Source organism: Scyliorhinus torazame, chromosome 6 (assembly GCF_047496885.1).
Source record: "Scyliorhinus torazame isolate Kashiwa2021f chromosome 6, sScyTor2.1, whole genome shotgun sequence".
In the NCBI taxonomy this organism is placed as follows: Eukaryota; Metazoa; Chordata; class Chondrichthyes; order Carcharhiniformes; family Scyliorhinidae; genus Scyliorhinus; species Scyliorhinus torazame.
The window spans coordinates 272,140,549-272,168,011 of record NC_092712.1 but is presented as its reverse complement, the minus strand read 5'-3'; the positions used below and the strand labels follow the sequence as shown (position 1 = coordinate 272,168,011).

The 27,463-nt window shown below is 45.3% G+C and overlaps 1 protein-coding gene across 2 annotated transcripts in view; it reads right to left on the bottom strand.

Annotated features, from left to right (window-relative positions):
* The window catches only part of cdkal1 (CDK5 regulatory subunit associated protein 1-like 1), a 979,997-nt gene that overhangs the window by 929,483 nt on the left and 23,051 nt on the right, over positions 1-27,463 (bottom strand). For both annotated transcript variants that reach the window (XM_072509703.1, XM_072509704.1), the window contains exon 3: positions 9,179-9,291. In XM_072509703.1, the coding sequence (XP_072365804.1) occupies positions 9,179-9,291 (113 nt within the window). The remainder of the gene's footprint in view (positions 1-9,178; positions 9,292-27,463) is intronic.

Below are 27,463 nucleotides of genomic sequence, written 5' to 3'. Positions count from 1 at the left end.
AAACTGAATCTCAGGCAACTTTAAATACCGCCACAATGACCTCATCTTTTCGCATTTTGTCAGGTAATGTTAACTGCAATGTTTTTGTCAAATCTAGCAGTCTGCTTTTAGTCTCTGTCCGTAAGGTACTGTGTGTGACCGTCTCCACCCACAAAAACTTCAGAGCCTCTGAAAGAGCCATTGTCCACAACACACTCCCCACTTAAACTAAAATACCACACCTGAAAAGCAACCAGAATATGCTCACCCCTCACTGTCTTTAATTTCACTAGACTTCTATCCCGGACGAGCCCCCAATTGTTATGGGCCAGGGTTTAGAGAATCCCAAAGTGTATCATGGAGTTCACCTGACCCACAACTTTTAATAGATTGTGGTATGGAGAGCACACAACTCACTCTACAGGTATGGTATAGCAGAAAATGGACCAGTGTTTTTTTTAAAACAAAACAAAGTTTATTCTATGAACTCAAGTTAACCTTTTCAAAACAAAGTGAATATCTTAGCAACCAGTAAATCAAATACACCCCCCCCCCAAAGAATACAACACTAAGTAATCTGTATGCTGTCCTTTTAACATCCAAAAGGCTTAACAAACCTTCAAACAGGGGCACATTAGGGTTTACATTCAAGACTGAAAACATTTATAATTCTTCTGAATTCACCAAATGATCTATAGATAGTCTTTTGATGGCAGAGATCAACAGCAGTGCAGCTCACTTTTAACTTCAGATTCAGCTCACTGAAAAACAGAGACACACCCAAGCTTTCTCAAACTTAAACTAAAAAGCAGAAGTGGAGCTCAGCTATACCCACACTCTGACATCACTCCAGTAACATGAGCAGCTCCATTTCTTAAAGGTACATTTCTTAAACACTCATTTCTTAAAGGATACTCTCACATGACACCCCACTATCGATGTTAGGCTTACTGGTCTGTAATTCCATTTTCTCTCTACCTCCCTTTTTGAATATAGGAGTGACACTAGCTACCCTCCAATCTGCAGGGACTGCTCCAGAGTCTATAGAATCCTGAAGGATTACCACCAATTCATCCACTATTTCTAGAGCCACTTTCTTAAGTACTCTGGGATGTAAATTATCAGGCCCTAGGGATTTATCAGCCTTCAATCCTGTCAATTTCCCCAGCACAATTTCTCTCCTCTCACTAAATCTTGCATTCTGCAATATTTCTGGTATCTGATTTGTATTCTCACTTGTGAAGACAGAACCAAAGTATGTATTCAATTGCTCAGCCATTTCTTTGCCCCCTATTGTGCATTCTCCCGTTTATGTCTGTAGGGGACCTACATTTGTCTTCACCAATCTCTTCCTCTTCACGTACTTATAGATGTCAGTCTTTATATAGAACATAGAACAATACAGCGCAGTACAGGCCCTTCGGCCCACGATGTTGCACCGAAACAAAAGCCATCTAACCTACACTATGCCATTATCATCCATATGTTTATCCAATTAACTTTTAAATGCCCTTTATGTTCCCTGCAAGCTTACTTTCGCACTGTATTTTCCCCTTCTTAATCAATCCCTTGGTCCTTTTTTGCTGAATTCTAAACTGCTCCCAATCCTCAGACCACCAGCTCTAAATACTTCCTGCTGCACAGAGACACAAGGCAGAATGCCCACTATCCCCGCTGCTGTTCACCTTGACGATCGAACCACTAGCGATCACGCTTACGGCAGCAAAGAAAAGGGATCTGGAGAGAAGACCGAGAGCACAGAAGTCTTGCTCTCAGCAGACGATCTGCTCCTCTACATCTCGGACCCGCGAAGCAGCATGGAAGCAATCATGGCGCTCTTGAAAGAATTTGCAGCCTTCTCGGGCTACAAATTTAACCAGAGCAAAAGCGAGATCTTCCCGGTGAACCCACAAGGGGGAGGGGCAGAGCTGGAGGTGTTGTCTTTTAAACAGGCCGAACACAAATTCCGCTACCTGGGGATCCAAATCGCTCATGACTGGACAGGGATCCACAAGTAGAACCTGACCAGCCTGACAGAGGAAGTAAAAAAGGACCTGCAGAGATGGCACACACACACACTCTCCCTGGCGGGGAGGGAGCAGACGATCAAGATGAACATATTGCCCAGGTTTCCTCTTCCTGTTTAGATCCATCCCAATCTACATCCCCATGGCTTTTTCAATTAACTGGACAAACTGATTATGGCATTTGTGTGGTGAGGGAGCAATGCAAGGATCCCAAAGAGAGTACTGCAGAGAACGAGATCCATGGTGGGGCCTAGCTCTCCCAAATCTGCAATATTATCACTGAGCAACAACCCCAGAGAGAGTAAAGGGGTGGATAAAGGAGCCAGAAGACGATTGGGGCTGATGGAGGAGAGCTCCTGCAGAGGGACGTCCCTCCAGGCCCCTGACATGGCGCACTCCCATCTCCACCTAATAAATATTCAATGAACCCAGCGGTGATAGTGACGCTCCGGTCGTGGAATCAATTGCGCCAGCATTTCCGGTTAACCAAAATGTCCAGCAAGGCCACCATCTGCAACAACCACAGGTGGAGACAGGACCGGGGGGCTGACAGTTGGGGACTTTTACACCAACATCCTAGGGAAAGGTAACTGTGGTGACATGTGTGGGCAACTGGACAAGACGAGGAGAAGTGGGAGGACTTGGGGTTTTAAATAGGGCGGGGACTCTAGAGCGAAGAACTGCGCACGGTCAACTCCAGCTCAACATATGCAAGGCTAAGCCTAATGAAGCTAAAAGTAGTATACAGAGTCCACTTAACCAGAATCCGAATGAGCAAGTTCTTCCCAGAGGTGGAGGGAAAATGCGAACAGTGCCAAGGAGGCCCGGCCAACCACGCCCACATGTTCTGGTCTTGTCCCAGACTTGTTGGGTTTTGGACAGCCGTCTTCGAGGCAATGTCCAAGGTGGTGGGGGTGAGGGCAGAGCCTTGCCCAAGAGTTGCAGTCCTCAAGGTCTCAGAACAGCGCCAGGGTCCCAGGTTCGATTCCCGACTTGGGTCACTGTCTGTGCGGAGCCTGCACGTTCTCCCTGTGTCTGCATGGGTTTCCTCCGGGTGCTCCAGTTTCCTCCCACAAGTCCCCAAAGACATGCTGTTAGCTAATTTGGTCATTCTGAATTCGCCCTCCGTGTACCCGAACAGGCGCCGGAATGTGGCGACTAAGGGCTTTTCATGGTAACTTCATTGCAGTGTTAATGTAAGCCTACTTGTGACAATAAAGATTATATTATACAACCAGATCTATACTTTTCATTGTACTCGGTACACGTGACAATAAACAAAATCCAAATCCAAATATTCATGGGAGGAGGACTGACGCCCTTGCCTTTGCCTCCCTAATCGCCCACCAGAAAATCCTGCTCAGCTAGCGGGCAGCAAACCACCCAAACTGCAGACTGGCTGACTGACCTATTGGAACTTCTCCAAATGGAGAAAATTGAATTCGCCATCCGAGGGTCGGGGGGGGGGGGGGGGGGGGGGAATAGGTAAAGCAAAGTGTCTAAACAAAAGAAACATGAGTAACAGTGTCACACCAACATAACTGGAACAAGGCACAAGCACAGATGAGGGAATAAGGCAAGACAAATGACTGGTGGGGGGGTTAGGTAAAGAGAAAAGTGGGGGGGGGGGGTCCACGGGTCATGAATAAGTGAGGAATAGGTAGAAAGAGAATATATAATCAACTAGAATGCAAAGAGCAGTGTGAGAAAAGGATGTGGAAAGAGATGTTAGGCTGAAGTACAAACTATAAACACAGCTTCCAATGTTACAATATTAATTTAGATCCCATCAATTAATTATAAGCAATATTACACACACACACCGTTTTTGACAATTTCAAATTGGTCTTCAACTAACTGGGTTGGTTCTTACTGAAGGTGATTCAAGTTATTCAAAAGGTAAGCAATGAAATCTAAAAGGTCTGGGCAACTTCAAATGGCAAGTAGTAATCATGATCTTTCGTGAAAGCGATAGTTATGATCGATATGCAGACAAGTACAATCCTCACTAGTGATATTATTCCACTGCAGAACAAAAAAATGAAACTCAGTCATGAATGTCAGCTCAAATACTACTTTGAAGAAAATGGTAATATGCATCTGGTACTTGAGTTGCAATGGGATTAGTGGAATTTTAAACTGGAAAAAATGATTCAATTAACTGTGCTCTAGGGATCCATGTTATTTTCTACAAGTACAATCCTTAGAACGTACCCACTTTTTGAAATAAAAAAAAAATCACAAAATATTTAGCTTATTTTATTAATTAACCATATTTTCAACCACACGTTTTGAGTTTTCCAGCAGAACTGTTTTCCTATGCCTCCCAGGGATCCCTTACAAAGAGAGTTAGACATACAGTAAATGCATTTTTCAGTTTGGCTGGTTTGCAAACCTTAAATGTACAAATCCTTATTATGCTCATGCGGGAAACTATTATCGCACAAGTGGACAGTGAAAAGCTAACGTCTCAATGCTTAAAACTAAACTGGAAACTCTGCAAATCCCAAGAGTTCAACCAGTAAATCTGTGAACCTAATAGCTCATTCTGTGTCACTATTTCTGCTTCCTTCAACAGGAAGGGGATACCTCGGAGCTTTTAAAACATTAAAATAAATTAATGTCAAGCATAAATACAAACCAACATTTTACATCATTGTTGAAGCATGTGGATCTACACAGGCAAGCAACATTAAAGCATTTAGATGATTCCACACATGTAAGAAGCAAAATCCATGTACATGACTCCTGGAACAAAAATAATTCAAGAGACGCTATCCTGGTGAATTCCATTTGAGTTCCAAATGAGGAAAAGAGCTTTATTACAGAAAAGGATATCACTGCAAATTTCCTTTACAGTTTTCCTAAAATTAGCCTAGTAATGTAGCACAACACATTCTTCCTGCTTTTGTCAGTGCATTCAATCTTTCACTACCAGGATCGGCAAAACAAAATTATTCACCAAACAGTAGCTAACTTTCACCATCATAAATCATTAAAACCTCATATGTGACAAGTAGTCGAAATCCACTCAGCTGACTTATTATTTTCGGCTACTGTTGGCATCAGCAAACCCTGCAGCAATCAGCTAAAATCTCAAGTGAATGTGGAACTCCGAACAAAACAGATTTCTCAAATTGGCACTCATAATGAGAATAACTCATCTCCCAAAGACATGTCTACCTACTTACCAAGAAGAGACTGAAATATCTTAAAGCTGCAAGTGGAAGGAAATACAAAATACAGCACATATTAATTTTAGCTGAGATAGTTTTATCAAAGAATTTTGCAGTTTGCAGTAATAAAAATAGAATTCGAAAAATAATTGGAAACAGAAACCATATGCAATAGATTTACAGTTGGGAAAAAGTACAGTTAGGTGTGACTGACCAAGGGGATAGGAGACAGATAGTAGTGGTGAACTTATGTCTTTCTGACTGAAAAGAAATGTGCCTGAGGATCCACTAAGGTTGATGCTAGGGCCAGTGCTTTTCTTTTACATAAAGAACCTGGACTTCAGTATTAATAGTACAATTTCAAAGCTTTACAAATAACACACAACCTGACAATGTAGTAAGTAGTGGGCAGGATAAGTGGCAGATTTCCAGAGGAAACAAGAGATTGGGGAAATGGACAGACACAAGGCAGATGCACTTGTGGAGCAAGAACATGAGAGGCAGCATAATCCAAATTGAACTATTTTGAGGGGGATTCAAGAGTGAAGTGTAGTGTAATTGGGGCAGTTACAGACGGTGTTCCCATTTGTCTGCTACCCTTGTCCTTCTAGGTGGTAGAGGTCTTGGGTTTGGAAAGTTCTGCCAAAGGAGCCTTGGCGAGTTGCTCCCATGCAACTTGTAGAATCCCCTAGCAGTGTAATTCACAAATCCTTGAAAGTGGTCGGGCAAGTTGACAACTCAGATAAAAAAGCAATTGTGATACCTTGTTTTGTAAATACCTGTAGGACATTGAACACAAAAACAAGGAAATTGTGCTAAGCCCATGCAAATCACATTCCTTTTCATTTATTCTTGGGATGGGGTTATTGCAGGGAAGGTCAGCATTTATTGCCCATCCCAAGTTCCCTTCAGCAGATGATGAGATACTTTCTTGAACTGCTGCAGTCCATGCAATGTACACCCACTGTTCTGTTAGGGAGGGATTTCTAGGATTTTGACCCAGCAATAGCAAGGAAGCAGTAATGTAGTTCTACATCAGGATGATGTGACATGAGGGGCAGTTACAGACGGTGTTCCCATTTGTCTGCTACCCTTGTCCTTCTAGGTGGTAGAGGTCTTGGGTTTGGAAAGTTCTGCCAAAGGAGCCTTGGCGAGTTGCTCCCATGCAACTTGTAGATAGTGCACACTGCTGCCATTATGCACTGCTGCTGAAGGGAGTAAACGTTTATGATGGCAAAAGGGACGCTGATCAAGTAAGCTGCTTTGTCTAGGATGATGTTGAGGTTTTTCAGTGTTAAAAAGCAAATATCCAAATTTTAAGATCAATCAGAAACTACTTGCATTTCATTCTCAAAATTAAAGTCAGCTAAATTCTTTGGCTAGATTACAAGAGTCCATTTGGTAATAAGTTTTCATTTATGGCAACAGAGTCCAAATATGTTTCAGAGCTGAACAATGCGAATACAAATATTAAGCACACGTGAATGAGAAAATATTTCAACCGGTCAGCAATACCGCTACATGTAACATCTGTTCACTACAAGTCATAAAGGACACACTAACCGAGCTGTTGAATTTTCTACAGTCACTCTCAACGATACACCATTGTCTGGTATATGGCGCAACTCTTAGCATACAAAATTGGCTATGCCACCATGGCACAAAGTCTCACAATGTTCAGAGAGGACTTGCTGCTCCTGTCTCAGTTGGGTCAGGCACTTGTCCGGGAATCACGGGAAGAAATTAGAAAATGAGAGTGAATCAATCCAGTTCACTTCATCAAGCCTGTTGAAAACAAATTCTCTAAGCAGCTTCCCTATCTGCTCCCTTGTGGAAAGTTGCTGTTCTAAATGTAAATATGTAAAGAATTAAAGAGAAAATCTCGACTCAAAAAACATCAAAACATGTCAAAACTAAGATAGTTGTATTATGTGAAGAATATCTATGCAAGCAGTATTCACCACGCAGCCCAAACGTGTCTATCCTGCAGCTTATGTAATTACCCTCTCTCCTGCCTCTCTCCCATGCCCTCGCTCAGTGAGGGGTCTATTTCAATTTAGAGTATCATCTTTTAATGTCTTTGTCTGAGAAATATCCATCAGAACCTAACCCACTCCCCACACTCTCCCACTCCCGAAAACCTCCAACAGAACCTAACTGTAGCTTTCAGATTTGTTTTAACAGGACAATCTGATTCGCGTGACGGTGTGGCACTTTTCAGTAACACAACTAACATCAATGATGAGTTCCTGCACCTGTTTTTGTTTTAAAAGCTATGCTCCATCTAGTGGCCTGGCTCAGGACTAATAAAACTCACCTGATTGAGGCAATTAAACTAACTTTACGACCTTTCTGAAAATCAAGCACTCAAATGTTTGAGCTGCCACAGTTGTCATTAAATTTCCAAAATTATTTAACCTTTGTTTTTGAACAGGGAAAGCAATATAAACACTGATCAAATCACTCTTATTTGTTCACATTGATATTAACTGGTTTCAGGTAGATGCTAAAGACAGCAAAGAGCTCTCAATACTGTATTTCAATATTTAGTGAACCACTTTATAAAATTGCACCAATTATTAATTCCACTTGATACATTTATACTAGACATGATGCTATATTTATTGCAGGTATCTCTTGACATCAGTTTCTGCTTTTACAGTAATACAAACTTCAACCCTGATCAGTGGAAAGGAAGCAGTAAGTGCTGTTTAACTGCTTACCTGCTAAAAAAAACTTGCAGTTTTTAAACCATTGCAAATAGTGTGTAAATAAAGGTTATATTTGTAACAAATCCACAAAGCCTATGATACACTGCATAGTTGTGTCAACTTGGATCGAACACAAAGGATAAGGATAAATCATTTATTTTCTTCCAATGTGGTATTCTTTTAAGGAGAAAGGCTGCACAAAATCCTGTCTTCATACAAAGAAAATAAAGCTATTACATTGAAAAATTTCAGTTGGGAACACAATTTCCAAATGGAATACTATATCTGCCAAAGTAGGCAGACTCAGGCCAGCCTGATATCATACTGAAATCATACAATGTTGGCAAGCACACTCCAGCAAATGCAGGTTAAGACTAAATGTAACTTCCATCATAAAGTATCAACGAATGGGGTCAAATTTACTATTAATGCCATAGAAAGCATCCTATCAGGCTGCATCACAGCCTGGTATGGCAACTGCTCGGCCCAGGACCGCAAGAAACTTCAGAGAGTCGTGAACACAGCCCAGTCCATCACACGAACCTGCCTCCCATCCATTGACTCCATCTACACCTCCCGCTGCCTGGGGAAAGCGGGCAGTATAATCAAAGATCACTCCCACCCGGCTCACTCACTCTTCCAACTTCTTTCATCGGGCAGGAGATACAGAAGTCTGAGAAAAGACTCAAAAACAGCTTCTTCCCCACTGTCACCAGACTCCTAAATGACCCTCTTATGGACTGATTTCATTAACACTACACCCTGTATGCTTCATCCGATGCCAGTGTTTTTGGAGTTACATTGTATATGTTGTGTTGCCCTATTATGTATTTTCTTTTATTCCCTTTTCTTCTCATGTACTTAATGATCTGTTGAGCTGCTCGCAGAAAAATACTTTTCACTGTACCTCGGTACACGTGACAATAAACAAATCCAATCCAATAATGTTTGCTTGTCGCACTTTTGAACCAACAGCTATGGTGAGAACAGGTAAATACAAAGTCTTGTGCTACTTACTCCAACAGTTATTCCAGAATTTCATGATGAAGTTGAAATTGTTATAAACTAATAAGGAAGCAAATAGTTGAACTACAAAACAGATGCTGCACAATATAGCAATTCCCACAACGTAATCAAGTAGAGATATTGTTTTGTGGCCCATTCTTGAAGCAAGTTTTAAGAAAATAACACAGCACAAATAACTTATTTTAATAAGTTTAAGTTGCAGAAGTAAAAATTCTGGTGTACAATGACCATTGTATAATACATTTGTATTGTGCATTACCTGTAATTTTATACCCATAAACGGCCAGTTGGCCTGCCATGTATTCGCCATCTGAATTGTTATGTGAACAGCCCCAGGTCTTCACCCAGATCTTCTGTGTACCAGGGATAACACTGCAATGAGTACACAAAACAAAAAAAATCAGTGGAAACAATTAACATCAACATTTCAAAACACTTTACTATATCTTCCCCTATATCTCCAAGAATTTGCTATGGTTTCAATTTGGGGTCACATTAGCACCTAATGAATAGTAAGACAACAGTTCATCACAAATATTCGGTTTGTCGTGACATACAGACGTTAAGACTGAGACCAGCATTTCACAAGCAGTGGATGGAATCGCCAAATGCAATTCTGATCTTGAAAGGTCAATCTATTTGCATTCAGTTATTTTCAAATCTCCCTCCTCTGCTTTATATCAAACACGGGACACAACCGACAGAGTATCCTTCGTCGTCCAGTACTTTCCCGGAGCGGAGAAACTACAACATCTTCTTCGCAGCCTTCAACACATCATCGATGAAGATGAGCATCTTGCCACGGTCATCCCCGCAGCCCCACTACTTGCCTTCAAACAACCGCGCAATCTCAAACAAACCATTGTTTGCAGCAAACTACCCAGCCTTCAGAACAGCGACCACGACACCACACAACCCTGCCATGGCAATCTCTGCAAGATGTGCCAGATCATCGACATGGATACCACCATTACACGTGAGAACACCACCCACCAGGTTCGCGGTACATACTTGTGCGACTCGGCCAACATTGTCTACCTCATACGCTGCAGGAAAGGATGTCCCGAAGCGTGGTACATTGGCGAGACCATGCAGACAACGAGTGAACGGACATCGCGCGACAATCACCAGGCAGGAATGTTCCCTTCCAGTCGGTGAACACCTCAGCAGTCAAGGGCATTCAGCCTCTGATCTCTGGGTAAGCATTCTCCAAGGCGGCCTTCAGGACGCGTGACAACGCAGAATCGCCGAGCAGAAACTTAGCCAAGTTCCGCACACATGAGTGCGGTCTCAACCAGGACCTGGGATTCATGTCGCATTACATTCATCCCCACCATCTGGCCTAGGCTTGCGAAATCCTACCAACTGTCCTGGCTTGAGACAATTCACACCTCTTTAACCTGGATCAGACTCCAGGGGGTCCTCCACGACGGTCAGGCCCACAATCGTGGGCTACCGATCGGCGGGCATGCCCAATCCGGGGGGGGGGCCTATCTTCTTCTGCGCACCCCTGCTGTGTGGCTCTGCCCCCGGGGGGAACCCCATATAACCTGCATATATTTGGACACTCAGGAGTAATTTTATCAGGCCAGTCTACCTGACCTGCACATCTTTGGACTGTGGGAGGAAACTGGAGCACCCAGAGGAAATCGACGCAGACACTGGGAGAAAGTGCAAACTCCACACAGCCACCTGAGGCTACAATTGAGCCCGGATCCCTTACGCTGTAAGGCAGCAATGCTAACCACAGTGCCGACAATTAAACGGTGACACAACGCTACCATTGAACACACCGTTCACTCCCCTTTCAGCATTCCAAAGGGACCATTCCCCTAAACACACTGGTCCATTCCTCACTAACTCTCAACACCATCTTCCCAAGGCACCTACCAATACAAGCGTAGGAGATGCAACACATGTTCCTTTGCCTCTTCCCTTCAGGTTTGTCTGAGCCAGACAAGCAATTCACCTAGCAAATGGGAATGAAGTTCTACACAGACCAAACAAGTCAGGATTAACAGAAGAGTTAAAGGATCTCCAAAAGATATTGACTACATTCATATTCATGCCATAGCAAGCTAAACTCCCATATTCATTGACTAGAATTTGTGTAATTTTAACAACAGTCTACAAAATTCAGACCACTTCATCAGCAAATGCAAATAAAAGGTACATACTGTGATGTTTTAAAAGCAGAGCTAGTAGACAGAATTGTTTAAGTTGCTGATCTCATCCATTCCCATGGAAAAATTGCAGAGAAGTCTGCTAGACAAGCACAAAATGCATAGCATCAAAGAAATAATCAATGATGGTCATAGGAATGAAGCAATCTTCACATATCAACAAAGCTTACAGGTCCTAAGAACAACACCAATTGTTGACGCACTTATTAGAACACCCAAACATAGCAAGACATGTGGAAGGTGTGGCCTTCTGCATGCACCAACCAAATGCCCAGCTTTCCTGCAATTGTGAAAGGCACGGGGCAGAAAGGGCCAGTGGCAGCAGCAGTGCACGATGTAGCTACAAAAAGTCATGCACTGATCCAAATAGACGGTACAAACAGGTACCTTCAAACAGTAAATAGGACCATCCCATCTGAAACATGTACATGAGGTGATTGACAAACATGATGATGTGCACAGCACGACGAAGAGCAGTGAAAACATGTTTCACACCATTAATCTTGTGGAAAACAGACACCATCCCACCACCCAAAGTGTTTGCCAATATTCAAATTATCTGCCCTAAGAAAGTTGGCAACTTTTGAGTTACTGGCCAAGATTGATACAGTGACAAGCTCAAAAATATGACTCCTGTGAATTCTAAAACATGTATCCACAAATCACCATGAGCAATTCAAGATACCTCCACATCTTGAAGATCTGAGTGTACCAGCAGATTATCTCTATGTTTTAGAAATTCATAGATCCATCAGTTATACACTCGTGTTATGGTAACTAAACAGGGGCATGGACTGTAAGTAGCTATATTTCTTTGGAAGGGAAGTATCTTTAAAAAGAAGCCTTTAAGAGATAGCAGCATGTCATTGTTGGAAGCGAAGTGTGTCAAGTGATCCAGTCACAATTACACCAACTCCTGTCTCTTTTCAAATTGATCAAGACTGACCAGGCCTCATACCTATTTAATCAATCATCTTAGACATTTTTGCCATAAATTATTTTTAAGAGTTATCCAAACATTCCTCAGTGTCTCTGAAAATATTTTGAATAAGCTTTGAATTGCTGAAGATGTGATTCAGATGCCTGGACTGTTCAGGAGGCATCAGTCAATATTCACCAACGGTATCAAGAATGTAGCGGACAGTATCCTCCTCCTCTTGTGACAGCCTCATATACGTAATAACACAAACACTGTCATACACACCGAAGTGAATCCTTTTATGCAACTAATAAAGCATATTCATCCAATTATTATTCAACAGAGCTGGAGGCAGGCTCTAACAGCCGAGGTGCCCATGGAGTACACCTTTTGGATTTTGGAGTCCATGAAGGTTCCGCCAAAGACCATAAGACATAGGAGCAGAAGTAAGGCCATTCGGCCCATCGAGTCCACTCCACCATTCAATCATGGCTGATTTCAACTCCATTTACCCGCTCTCTCTCCATAGCCCTCAATTCCTAGAGAAATCAAGAATTTATCAACTTCTGTATTAAAGACACTCAACGTCCCGGCCTCCAACGCCCTCTGTGGCAATGAATTCCACAGACCCACCGCTCTCTGGCTGAAGAAATTTCTCCTCATCTCTGTTCTAAAATGACTCCCTTTTATTCTAAGGCTGTGCCCCCGGGTCCTAGTCTCCCCTCTAATGGAAACAACGTCCCTACGTCCACCCTATCTAAGCCATTCATTATCTTGTAAGTTTCTATTAGATCTCCCCTCAACCTCCTAAACTCCAATGAATATAATCCCAGGATCCTCAGACGTTCATCGTATGTTAGGCCTACCATTCCTGGGATCATCCGTGTGAATCTCCGCTGGACCCGCTCCAGTGCCAGTATGTCCTTCCTGAGGTGTGGGGCCCAAAATTGCTCACAGTATTCTAAATGGGGCCTAACTAATGCTTTATAAAGCTTCAGAAGTACATCCCTGCTTTTATATTCCAAGCCTCTTGAGATAAATGACAACATTGCATTTGCTTTCTTAATTACGGACTCAACCTGCAAGTTTACCTTTAGAGAATCCTGGACTAGGACTCCCAAGTCCCTTTGCACTTCAGCATTATGAATTTTGTCACCGTTTAGAAAATAGTCCACGCCTCTATTCTTTTTTCCAAAGGGCAAGAACTCGCACTTGCCCACGTTGAATTTCATCAGCCATTTCTTGGGCCACTCTCCTAAACTGTCTAAATCTTTCTGCAGCCTCCCCACCTCCTCCATACTACCTGCCCCTCCACCTATCTTTGTATCATCGGCAAACTTAGCCAGAATGCCCCCAGTCCCGTCATCTAGATCGTTAATATATAAAGAGAACAGCTGTGGCCCCAACACTGAACCCTGCGGGACACCACTTGTCACCGGTTGCCATTCCGAAAAAGAACCTTTTATCCCAAGACAGCCCACCTGCACTTGTGCTGAGGTAAACTCAGTCACTGGGGTAGGGGGCAACATGTGGGGGGGGGGGGGGGGCTCTGTCTGGAGAGCATTGGTGAGAGGTGTGAGCGATTTGAGCACAGTCTCACCTCATGTTGCCCTTTTTCCATCTTCCCTCTCATGGCCAATATTCACTTTCCAAAAAACTGGAGCGCACTTTTCTGAATATTAGTGAGGCATTACAGCTACCATGGCAAGCTTCCTCCAACCTGCATAAAGTGTCAGACTGAGTGGCAGGCCATTGGTCTGAATCAGCATGTACAATTAATTCTCTGTGCAGCCGGCCACTCTTTCCACAGAGCGAGACATTACAGCTAATGTCCTATGGCACTACTATTGGAGAGATGCAGTCACCTCCAATTTCACTCCCCAAGGCTGCGCACTGCCTCTGAAATGTTTTGCATTTTTTGATGCGATGACCAGCAAATGCCCATCCCTAATTGCCCTTGAGAAGGTAGTGGTGAGCCACTGTCCTGAACCATTTTGTAGCAGTATGGTACAACTAAATGGTTCGCTTGGCCATTTCAGGGGGCAGTTAAGCATCAACCAGATTTGTGTGTGGACTTCCAGTGGCGACATGTAGAAGAGAAGTTGGACAAGAGGTGGCTCCCACCGGATAACTTTTACTTAAGCCCTTTTCGCCTGATTTTGTGAGGAGATTTGGGCTGGAGTTTGTTTAGATCGGTGGGTTAAAATTCCCACCTCAAAGGGATGACCACAAAATACAAGACTAGGCAGCAGAAAAATAAGGAAAGATCGTCGAACTCTGAAGTCTCGAGAGCTCTGTCCGTGAGGAAACTGGCAGAGGCTCCTGCAGCATCATTGGTTACTCCACTACTCGCTGAGATACTTACAGGCATCCCAGCAGGGGAACTTCAGAAACTATGGCAGGAGGTCTCTGAGGATCAAGAAAGAGCAATTGAGGGGGCATTTCGGCAGCCTTGGCAAAAGTGTATGAAATGGTAAAGGTGCAGGGCTGAAATGGGTGGAGTGGCTCTTTCAAGGCAAAATGACCAGGTCACCTCTCTGAAAGTGGAGATGGTATGGGTGGCCGGTGACAACAAGGCATTGAGAGCCAAGGTGGACAATTTGGAAAATCACTCCAGAAAACAGAACTTGAGGGTGGTTGGGTTGTCGGAGGGCTTGGCGGGTCCGGGCCCAGCAAAATTTATGTTGCAGTTGTTTTGGAAGATGGTGGGGTAGGGAGAAATGGCGTCCCCTCCTGAGTTGGATCGGGCCACAGGTTATTGAGGCAGAAACCCCGTGCTGGTGAGCCACCGTGTGCGGTCATTGTGCACTTTCACAGTTTTCAAGACAAAGTGATTTCGGATCACGCCCCGCATTTTGTGGATTTGGTGGTGGGGTCCGGCCCCGCTCAGCACCAACATTGGAGGTTGGAACCAACGTTGTTGGTGGAGAAGGAATTCTGTGAGGGGGCTTCCTCTGCCATTGGGAAGTACAATGATTTTAATAAGAGTAAGGGGATTTTGCGGTCTACATTGTGGGAGGCTTTGCAAGTGGTCATTTGATTCACCAGTACTCACTTCCCTCGACACTGGAGTTATTGGCAAGCAGAAAGAAACTGCAGTTGGAGTTTGGGATGCTTTCAACGGGCAGGGTGGTGCACCAGCTGCGACGCTCAAGGGGGACTTTTAATGAACATCGAGAGCCAGCCAGCTGAGGTGGCAGGCAGCCTCTTGGGATATAGTACAGGTTAAGGACTCAAGTGGCAGGTTGGTCTCTGCCCCAAGTAAGGTCAATGAGGCTTTCTATCATAGTCTTCATAAATCGGAGCCCCTGAGGATGGATTGTCAAAGTCGGAGTTTTTGGATGGTTTGTTTATCCTGGTTGTGGAACGAGGGGGAGGAATTGGAGTCCTTGCTGACCCCGGAGGTCATGAATGCCTGGGCATGATGCAGTTGGGTAAAGCGCCGGGCCCGAACGGATTTCTGATCAAATTTTATAAGAGATTTGCGGGTCAGCTGGTCCCACTGTTGTTAGAGATGTTCAACGACTTCATGCTTAGGGGGATGTTGCCAGACACATTGAGCAGACGTCAAATTCTCTAATTTTAAAGAAGGATAAGGGTCCAATAGAGTATGGGTCGCATCGTCCTATTTCATTTGTGAATGCGGATGCAAAATTGCTGCCGAAGGTTTTGGCAATGCACTTGGAGTCCTGCCTTCCAGGGGTTATATCACAGAGTAGGTTTAAGGGCAGGCAGCTGTCGGCCAATATTCGGCAATTGCTTAATGATATTCTGCCCCCTCTTCAGCCCCTGAGCCAGAGGTATTGCATTGGATGCTAAAAGGGCATATGACAGGGTGGAGTGGGGGTATATGTTCAAGATCCTGGGAAGGTTTAGTTTTGGACCTAGATTTAGATCTTGGATCCAGCTCCTACATAGGAGCACCACCGCAAGTGTTCATATGAATGCCTTGAGCTTTAAATATTTCCAGCTGAAGAGAGGCATGAGGCAGAGGTGTCCATTGTCCCAGATTTTGTTTGCCTTGGCAATTGAGCCATTGGCCTTAGCATTGAGGTCATATATGAGGTGGAGGGGGGATAAAGAGGTGCGGGAGCATAGGGTGTCTCTGTATGCGGATGATTTGTTATTGCATGTGACGGATCCTCTATCCAGTGTAGAAGAGATAATGAAAAGGCTTAGGAGTTTTGGCTCCTTCTCGTGATATAAACTGAACCTGGGCAAAAGGGAATGCTTTCCGGTGAATCTCCCAGGGAGGGGAACCGATCTAGGGAGGTTGCCTTTTTGACTGGCCAGGTCCAGCTTCCGTTACCTGGAAATCCGGGGGGCCAATGATGGAGGCTCGCTCCATAAACTTTGCGGGTTTGGTAATGGGGTTAAGTTGGACTTTGTCATGTGAGAGTACCTTTAAGAAATGGGTGTTTAAGAAAGTTACCTTTAAGAAATGTTTGGCTGCTCATGTTACTGCAGTGATGTCAGAGTGTGGGTGGAGCTGAGCTCTGGTTCTGCTTTTTAGTTTCACTTTGAGAAAAGCTTAGGTGTGTCTCTGTCTTTTTGGTTTCATTTTTCAGTGTGTTGCAGCTGAAGTCAGAAAAAGCAGCTGTACTGCTGAGCTCTCTGCCATGAAGGACTTGATCATTTGGTGAATTCAGAAATTTAAATGTTTTCAGTATTGAATGTAAACCCTGAAGTGCTTCTGTTTAAAGGTTGGTAAGTCTTTTGGATGTTAAAAGGACAGCTTAAAAGATCACTTAGTGTTGTATTCTTTGGGGGTTATCTTTGAATTAATGGTTGCTAAGATATTCATTGTTTGTTTTAAAAAGGTTAACTTGAGTTCACAGAACAAATGTTGTTTTGCTTTAAAAATACTTTTCCATTTCTGCTGTACCACACCTCTAGAGTGGGCCGTGTGCTCCCCATACCACAATCTATTAAAAGTTGTGGGTCAGGTGAAGTCCATGATACACTTTTGGACTCTCTAAACCCTGACCCATAACAATTGGGGGCTCGAGGGGGATAAAATTTATCTATTGGATTGGCTTAGTGAACTTACAAGACAGTGAGGGATGAGCATATTGTGGTTGCTTTTCAGGTGCGGTATTTTAGTTTAAGTAGGGTGTGTGGTGTGGGCAATGGCTCTTTCAGAGGCTCTGAAGTTTTTGGGGGTGGAGACGGTCACACGCAGTACCTTACGGACAGAGACTAAAAGCAGACTGTTAGATTTGGCAAAAACATTGCAGTTAACATTACCTGACAAAACGTGAAAAGATGAGGTAATTATGGCGGTGGCTAAGCATTTAACGTTGCCTGAGATACAGTCTGACTCATTAGAAATGGCAAAGATCCAGTTGCAGATGAAGCAACTTGAACATGAAAAAGAATTAAAGCAGCATGAATATGCAATGAGAGAAAAAGAAAAGGAGAGAGAAGAAAGAAACAAAGAAAGAATAGCCCTAGCAGAACAAAAAGAAAAAGAAAGGGAGATACAGATCAGGGAAAAAGATAAAGAGAGAGAGAGTTTGAACTTCAGAAAATGGCCATGAAACATAACAGTCAGTTAAAATTCGAAGACGTAAAGGGAAACGTACAGTTGGATGATAGTGATGAGGACAGTGAGAAAGAGCGTCAAAGTCGAAAGCGTGGTGGGGATCTATTTAAATATGTCCAAGCATTGCCAAGGTTTGACGAGAAGGAGGTAGAAGCCTTTTTCATTTCATTTGAGAAGGTAGCTAAACAAATGAAATGGCCACAGGACATACTGATTCAAACAAAGCTGGTAAGTAGGGCTAGTGAAGTGTTTGCATCACTACCGGAGGTAGTATCTGGAATGTATGAGGTGGTGAAAAAAATCCATCTTAGGTGCATATGAACTAGTGCCTGAAGCTTACAGACAAAGGTTTAGAAATTTAAGGAAAGAATTTGGTCAAACATACATGGAGTTTGAAAGGCCCAAACAGAGTAATTTTGATAGATGGATAAGGGCTTTGAAAATAGACCAAACGTATGAAGCTCTCAGAGAAATTATACTTTTGGAGGAGTTTAAAAATTCAATTCCTGATGTAGTGAGAACTCATGTGGAAGAGCAGAGGGTTAAAACTGCGAGGTTAGCAGCCAAAATGGCAGATGATTATGAATTAGTTCATAAATCAAAGCTTGATTTCTGACACCAATTTTAGCCTGTGAGGGATAGAAACTGGGGACATGAGAAATACTCAAGTGGTAAAAGTAAAGGTGATCTGATGGGAGATAATAAGGAGAGTGTACCTCAGATTAAAAACGAAATCCAGGAGGGTGGAAAAGAAATGAAAAGTTTCAAATGTTTTCACTGTAATAAACTAGGCCATGTAAAGTCACTGTGTTCGTGGTTGAAGAAAAGCACTGGGAAGGCTGATGTGGTAAAACAGGATAAGACAGTGGGGTTTGTTAAAGTGGTAAAGAAAAGCCCAAGTGAAGCGAAGGAGGTGCAAAAGATTGTACAGCCTGATCAAGAGGTGATTGATAAGGTGCCAGATGTCTTTAAAGAATTTACTTGAGTGGGTAAAGTTTACTCGTGTGTATCAGGAGGAGTAGGTAATGAAGTCACAATTTTAAGAGATACGGGAGCTAGTCAATCTGTGTGGAATTCAGGGTGAGAGGAGTAACGTTCCATTATATAAGGCAAGGTTGGAAAGTCCAGTGAAGAGTGGTGAAGTGGTAGTAGGAGTAACAGAGAAACTACCTTATCCAGGAATACAGTTTATCTTGGGTAAACCCTGACCCATAACAACTTGAAGAAGTGGGATCACCTTCCTCTGTCCTGGCAGGCAGGGTCCAGACGGTAAAGATTTCTATTTTTGATTCATTGTCTTCCACTTTCCCTTTCCACATCTTTCTTTGTGAAAGTCAATAAAATGATATCTTCTTTTATTTCGGCGCGTAAGACCCCACGGATTTGCAGAGTATTTTTGCAGAGGGAAAGGCGAATTGAGGGCCCAGCATTGCCCAACCTGATATTTTATTACTGGTGGTTGGGGGTGGGGAGCGGGAATATCAAGACAGTGCAGGGATGGTTTAAGAATATGGAGTCCATATGCGGGAGGACGGTGAGGAGTGCTTGCAGAGGCACTAGTTTGAGGCCTTAGTTATGGCCCCTCTTCCGTTTTCCCCTGCAAAGTAGACATGTCCAGTGGTTGTGGCCACTGGGAGAATATGGAGACAATTTAGGCAACATTTCAAGAAGGGTGCCATGTAGCCCCATTCTGCGGTACCCATCATTTTGTTCCAGCGGCCTTGGATTCATTGATTGGGGCATGGCAGGTGGCGATTTGGAGAGGTTCGGGGATATGTTTATGGAAGTAGTTTGCAGGATTTGAGGAGTGGTTGGACACGTTCCAGCTTCCAAGAACAAACCTGTTTAGGTATTTTCAGGTGCATGACTTTTTGCATAAGGAGATTCCTTCCTTCCCCTTAGCACCCTCACCCTCCTTGATGGATGGGGTTCTTTCGATGTTTGAACTGGGGGAAGGGAAGATATCAACATTTATAATCAGCTTCTGTTGGTAGAGCAAGCGCCATTGGATGAGGTTAAAAGGAAATGCGACAGAGAGCCGAGTCAGGCTTTGGGGGTGGGGCTGCTGTGCAGTGAAACTCCATACAGAGTCAACTCCACCTCTTTAGGCTCAGCTTGATTCCGTTCAAAGTGGTGCATTGGGCATATCTGACCAGGGCATGGATGGGTGGGTTTTTTCCAGAGGTAGAGGATAGGTGCAAGTGTTGTTCTTGGGATTGTGCGAATCACATGGACATGTTCTGGTCTTGTCCTAAACAGGTGAGGTTCTGGGTCTCCTTCTTCAGAAGCTGGTCTGGGATTCTTGGGATTGAGGTGGAACTTTGCCCTTTGGTGGCTATCTTTGGGGTCTCGGACTCTGCAGACGGGTGCGAAGGCGGATCCTCTGATAGCCCGATGGTGAGTTCTGCTTGGGTGGAGGACTCCAGTTAAGCCAGTGTGTCATCGTGGTTCAGTGACCTCATGGAGTTCTCGCACTTCAAAAAAGTCAAGTAGATCTTGAGGGGTTCTATTCGAGGTGGCAGCCTTTCATTTCCTATTTCAGTCATTATCAGATGTTGGCGGGGGGGTCTGGATTTGCTTTGGGTTTTGTTTGATTGTACTTCTTTGCGCCTGGGAGGTTGTGGTTGAGTCTAGAATTGTAATTGTACGAATAGTCTCATATGGTTTTTAAAGTGCAATATTGAAAACTTTTTCTTAATAATTTTTTTTTTAAACCACGTGTGTATGTGGAGTCACATGTAGGCCAGACCATGTAATGACAGCAAATTTTCTTCCTTAAAGGACAACAGTGAACCCAATGAGTTTTTATGACAATCGATTTTTGATACAACATCTGATAGTGACTGAAATAGGAAATGAAAGAATGACTTACAATTCCAATTAATTAATTTCAAAATTAATTGATTGAATTTAAATTCCACTGGCTGCCATGTTCAGATATGAACCTGTGTCCCCAGAGCATTAGATTGGGCCTCTGAATTACTTGTCTAGTAATAGTACCACCATGACACCATCTACCTCCCCAAATGCTAATAGACGCAGTAAATGCTGGTTTTGTGGCTGATCCCCAACACTCTGCAACTTTGTCCAGTTGTGAAATGCTTGAAGGCGGTGGCACAGTGGGGTTGTCGTTGGACTAGTAATCCAGAGACCCACGGTAACGGTCTGGGGACCCGGGTTCAAATCCAACAACTGCAGGTGGTGGAATTTAAATTCAATAAAATATCTGGAATTTAAAGTCTAATGACGACCATTAAACCATTGTCGTAAAATGTAATTGATTGTCGTAAAAACCCATCTGGTCACGAATGTCCTTTTTGGAAGCATATCTGCCATCCTTGGCCTACATGTCACTCCACACCCAGAGCAATGGAAAATGCCCTCTGAAATGGGCTAGCAAGCCACTCAGTTTTACACACCGCTACAAGAACACAAAGGAATGAAACCGGACGGACCACCCGGCATTGACCCAGGCACTAGGAACGACAACAGCAAACACAACCCTGCCAACCCTGCAAAGTCCTTCTTAATAACATCTGGGCACTACTAACAGCTGGGCACTTGTGCCAAAGTTGGGAGAGCGGTCTCACAGACTAGTCAAGCAACAGCCTGACATAGTCATACTCACAGAATCATACAGAAAATGTCCCAGACACCACTAACACCTGGGTATGTCCCGTCTCACCGGCAGGACGACCCAGGAGCGATGGCGGCACAGCAATATACAGTCAGGAAGGAGGTGCCTTGGGAATCCTCAACATCAATCCTGGAACCCACGTACTATTGCCACGCACCATCCACCATTGGCTGATGAATCAGTACTCCTCCATGTTGAATACCATTTGGAGGAAGCACTGATGCTGGGGGACTTCAATGTCCATCACCAACAGTGGATCAGTAGTACCATCACAGACCAAGCTGGCCAGGTTCTAAAGAATGTAGCTGTTAGACTGGGACTGCAGCAGGTGGTGAGGGAACCAACAAGAGGGGAAAACATGGCTTCATCCTCACCAACTGCTCACTGCAGATGCATCTGTCCGTGACACTATCAGTAGAAGTGACCACACACAGTCCTTGTGGAGAGAAAGTCCCATATTCACATTGAGAATACCTTCCATCGACTTCCGGTTGCGGCGATGCGGAGCTAAGTCGCACATTTCAGCAGCTCCCACTATAACGGACTTTTGGGCTCTCCAGAGGAGCCCCAACGGAAATTTTTTGATTGAATCCCGTGTGGGAAGGTGAAGTAAGGTCCCCCTTACGTTGTATGGCAGGGATTAGCAGTGGAGCGTCGGAGAAAAAGCCTTTGGAGCAGCGGCAAAAACGATGGGGAAAAAACAAGATGGCGGAGGGCGGAGATCGAGCAGCATGGGGGCCGGACCAGCAGGAATTCCTCAGGCGCTGTGTGGAGGAGCTGAAAAAGGAGGTGCTGGGGCCAATGCTGTTGGCGATCGAGGGGCTGAAGGAGACCCAGAAGGCCCAGGCGGTGGAGCTCCGTGAGGTGAGGGATAAAACTAATGAGAACGAGGACGAGATCCTCGGCCGGCATGAGGCGGTGCACAGGAGATGGGCCGAAAGACTTGAGGTCCTGGAGAACAGGTCGAGGAGGAAGAATCTCCGGACTCTGGGTCTCCCCGAAGGAGTGGAGGGAGCTGATGCCGGGGCATACGTGAGCATGATGCTCCATTCGCTGATGGGTGCGGAGGTCTCTCCGAGCCCCCTGGAGCTGGAAGGAGCTCACCGGGTCCTGGCGAGGAGACCGAGGGCTGATGAGCCGCCAAGGCCGATAGTGGCGAGGTTCCATCGCTTCGCGGACAAAGAAAGTGTCCTGAGATGGGCCAAGAAGTAGCGGAGCAGTAGATGGGAGAATGCGGTGATCCGAGTCTACCAGGACTGGAGTGCGGAGGTGGCAAAGAGGAGAGCTGGCTTCAACCGGGCCAAGGCGGTGTTGCATAGAAAAAGAGTCAGGTTCGGAATGCTGCAGCCTGCGCGACTGTGGGTCACATATCAGGATCGACACCACTATTTTGAAACGCCAGAAGAGGCTTGGACCTCTATCCAAACGGAAAAATTGGACTCCAACTGAGGGGCTGTGGTTGTGGGGAGGATGTTGACTGTATACGGGGTTGTAAATATGGGTAAAGAATGTTTCATGAGTGGGATGATGGAGGGGGTGTGGGAAGAGATCTTGTTAAAAAATACAATTTCTGTTGACGAGATAGTGGGAAATGTGGGCATCGGTGCTGGAGGGAGGTGAGACTCGGGGATGGGGGAAACTGGGATAAGGCCGCAGCAGGAGCTGCGCCACAGGGGGCGGGGTTGGCTTAGGAAAGCGCGGGCTTTTTCCCGCGCTAGGGAGGGGGGGGGATGGAGGAAGGTAAGGAGGAGAGACTCCCACACGGGGAGATCAACGGGAAGGCGGGGAAGCCTGGGTCAGCTGACTCACGCAAGTAGTATAGGGCGAGCAAAAGAGCTAGATGCGGATCTAGCGGGGAGGGGGGGGTGGAAGGGGGGAGCGGGGGGGGACGGGACAATAGGGTTGCTGCTGCACTGGCCGAGGGGGAACTGAAAATGGAAGAGGTGGTCGGAGCGGGGGTTCCCCGTTGGGGGGACTGGAGGGTGCGGGAGGCGCGGGACTGGCCTAAGATAGGAGATGGCTAGTCGGCGGGGGGGGGGGGGGGGGGGGGGGGGGGGGGGGGTGGAGAAGAGAGAAAGATCCCCCCCAATCCAGCTGATCACATGGAATGTGCTAATCGGGCCGGTTAAGAGGGCCCGATTAGCACATTCGAAAAGGGCGCGTTGTGGGTGAGGTAAGTACTGCATAACCACTTCCTTACCTTGCAGGTCAGCTGTTCGGGAGAGAGAGGGAGCCAGGACCTTGGAAACAGCGCGGGAGTTTCAAAAAGCGCAGGAGCTGCGAGGCAGAGGGGACAGTTTAAAAGGGCGCGCTGTGGGTGAGGTAAGTACTGCATAACCACTTCCTTACCTTGCAGGTCAGCTGTTCGGGAGAGAGAGGGAGCCAGGACCTTGGAAACAGCGCGGGAGTTTCAAAAAGCGCGGGAGCTGCGAGGCAGAGGGGACAGTTTAAAAGGGCGCGCTGTGGGTGAGGTAAGTACTGCATAACCACTTCCTTACCTTGCAGGTCAGCTGTTCGGGAGAGAGATCAGTTTTGGGAGCAGGCCTATTGGCTGACTGTAAATCAGGAAGGATACAAAGTGTGTGGCTGAAGTGCCTATAGAAAAGGAGTGCTGAAGGCAAACAGAGTGTATCTGAGTTTGGGTAAGGCTGAGTTCGGGTAAGAGGGGAGTGACAAAAAAAAAAAAATAAATAAAGTTAATTAAGTAAAGTAATTAACTAGTTAAGGGAATTTGGTGCTCACCTGAAGGAGGTGCAGAGAAGCAGACCTGTGAGGGAGTCTCTGGAGCAACTACATCACAGCCAGCAGGTAAGTGTTTGGCTTGTAACTGGTAAGTGATTTCTCTCTCTTTGACTTTCTCCTAGCTGTGTAGTGTAGTTCAAATTTAACTTCAGGTTTAAGTCATGGCAGGAGAGCTCAGACCCGTGTCATGCTCCTCTTGTGAGATGTGGCAAGTCAGGGACCCTTCTGGTGTCCCTGACTCCTTCATCTGCAAGAAGTGTGTCCAACTGCAGCTCCTGTTAGACCGCTTGACGGCTCTGGAGCTGCGGATGGACTCACTTTGGAGCATCCGCGATGCTGAGGAAGTTGTGGAAAGCACATTCAGTGAGTTGGTCACACCGCAGATTAAAATTACTGAGGCAGATAGGGAAAGGGTGACCAACAGACAGAGGAAGAGTAGGAAGGCAGTGCAGGGATCCCCTGCGGTCATCTCCCTCCGAAACAGATTTACCGTTTTGGAAACTGTTGGGGGAGATGGCTCACCAGGGGAAGGTGGCAGCAGCCAGGTTCATGGCACCGTGGCTGGCTCTGCTGCACAGAAGGGCGGGAAAAAGAGTGGCAGAGCTATAGTGATAGGGGATTCAATCGTAAGGGGAATAGACAGGCGTTTCTGCGGACGCAAACGAGAATCCAGGTTGGTATGTTGCCTCCCTGGTGCAAGGGTCAAGGATGTCTCGGAGCGGCTGCAGGGCATTCTGGAGGGGGAGGGTGAACAGCCAGCTGTCGTGGTGCATATAGGCACCAACGATATAGGTAAAAAACGGGATGAGGTCCTACGAGCTGAATTTAGGGAGTTAGGAGTTAAACTAAAAAGTAGGACCTCAAAGGTAGTAATCTCAGGATTGCTACCAGTGCCACGTGATAGTCAGAGTAGGAATGACAGGATAGCTAGGATGAATATGTGGCTTGAGAGATGGTGCAAGAGGGAGGGTTTCAAATTCCTGGGACATTGGGACCGATTCTGGGGGAGGTGGGACCTGTACAAATCGGACGGTCTGCATCTGGGTGGGACCGGAACCAATGTTCTCGGGGGGGGTGTTTGCTAGTGCAGTTGGGGAGGGTTTAAACTAATGTGCCAGGGGGATGGGAACCGATGTAGGAAGTCAGTGGGGACAGAAACAAAAGGCAGGAAGGGAGAGTGTGTAAAGCATGACCAGAGAAAGCAGGGCAGAGAGCAAGGAAGGTCTACATTAAACTGCATTTATTTCAATGCAAGGGGCCTGACGGGCAAAGCGGATGAACTCAGGGCATGGACGGGCACATGGGACTGGGATATTATAGCTATGACTGAAACATGGCTAAGGGAGGGGCAGGACTGGCAGCTCAATGTTCCGGGCTACAGATGCTATAGAAAGGATAGAACAGGAGGTAAGAGAGGAGGGGGAGTGGCGTTTTTGATAAGGGAGAACATCACGGCAGTACTTAGAGGGGATATATCCGAGGGTTCGCCCACTGAGTCTATATGGGTGGAACTGAAAAATAAGAAGGGAGAGATCACCTTGGTAGGACTGTACTACAGGCCCCCAAATAGTCAGCGGGAAATTGAGGAGCAAATATGTAAGGAGATTACAGATAGCTGCAAGAATAATAGGGTGGTAGTAGTAGGGGACTTTAACTTTCCCAACATTGACTGGGACAGTCATAGCATTAGGGGCTTGGATGGAGGGAAATTTGTTGAGTGTATTCAGGAGGAATTTCTCATTCAGTATGTGGATGGACCGACTAGAGAGGGGGCAAAACTTGACCTCGTCTTGGGAAATAAGGAAGGGCAAGTGATAGAAGTGCTAGTGAGGGATCACTTTGGGACAAGTGACCATAATTCCATTAGTTTTAAGATAGCTATGGAGAATGATAGGTCTGGCCCAAGAGTTAAAATTCTTAATTGGGGCAAGGCCAATTTTGATGGTATCAGACAGGAACTTGCAGAGGTAGATTGGGGGAGACTATTGGCAGACAAAGGGACGGCTGGTAAATGGGAGGCTTTTAAAAATGTGTTAACCAGGGTGCAGGGTAAGCACATTCCCTTTAGAGTGAAGGGCAAGGCTGGTAGAAGTAGGGAACCCTGGATGACTCGAGATATTGAGACTCTGGTCAAAAAGAAGAAGGAGGCATATGACGTACATAAGCAACTGGGATCAAGTAGATCCCTTGAAGAGTATAGAGATTGTCGAAATAGAGTTAAGAGGGAAATCAGGAGGGCAAAAAGGGGACATGAAATTGCTTTGGCAAATAATGCAAGGGAGAATCCAAAGAGATTCTACAGATACATAAAGGGGAAAAGAGTAACTAGGGACAGAGTAGGGCCTCTTAAGGATCAACAAGGGCATTTATGTGCAGAGCCACAAGAGTTGGGTGAGATCCTGAATGAATATTTCTCATCGGTATTCACGGTGGAGAAAGGCATGGATGTTAGGAAACTAAGGGAAATAAATAGTGATGTCTTGAGAAGTGTGCATATTACAGAGGAGGAGGTGCTGGAAGTCTTAAAGCGCATCAAGGTAGATAAATCCCCGGGACCTGATGAAATGTATCCCAGGATGTTGTGGGAGGCTAGGGAGGAAATTGCGGGTCCCCTAACCGAGATATTTGAATCATCGGCAGCCACAGGTGAGGTGCCTGAAGATTGGAGAGTGGCGAATGTTGTGCCCTTGTTTAAGAAGGGCAGCAGGGAAAAGCCTGGGAACTACAGACCGGTGAGCCTAACGTCTGTAGTAGGTAAGTTGCTAGAAGGTATTCTGAGAGACAGGATCTACAAGCATTTAGAGAGGCAAGGACTGATTCGGGGCAGTCAGCATGGCTTTGTGCGTGGAAAATCATGTCTCACAAATTTGATTGAGTTTTTTGAGGGAGTGACCAAGAAGGTAGATGAGGGTAGTGCAGTAGACGTTGTCTACATGGACTTTAGCAAAGCCTTTGACAAGGTACCGCATGGTAGGTTGTTGCAGAAGGTTAAAGCTCACGGGATCCAGGGTGAGGTTGCCAATTGGATTCAAAATTGGCTGGACGACAGAAGGCAGAGGGTGGTTGTAGAGGGTTGTTTTTCAAACTGGAGGCCTGTGACCAGTGGTGTGCCTCAGGGATCGGTGCTGGGTCCACTGTTATTTGTGATTTATATTAATGATTTGGATGAGAATTTAGGAGGCATGGTTAGTAAGTTTGCAGATGACACCAAGATTGGTGGCACAGTGGATAGTGAAGAAGGTTATCTAGGATTGCAACGGGATCTTGATCAATTAGGCCAGTGGGCCGACGAATGGCAGATGGAGTTTAATTTAGATAAATGTGAGGTGATGCATTTTGGCAGATCGAATCAGGCCAGGACCTACTCAGTTAATGGTATGGCGTTGGGGAGAGTTATAGAACAAAGAGATCTAGGAGTACAGGTTCATAGCTCCTTGAAGGTGGAGTCGCAGGTGGACAGGGTGGTGAAGAAGGCATTCGGCATGCTTGGTTTCATTGGTCAGAACATTGAATATAGG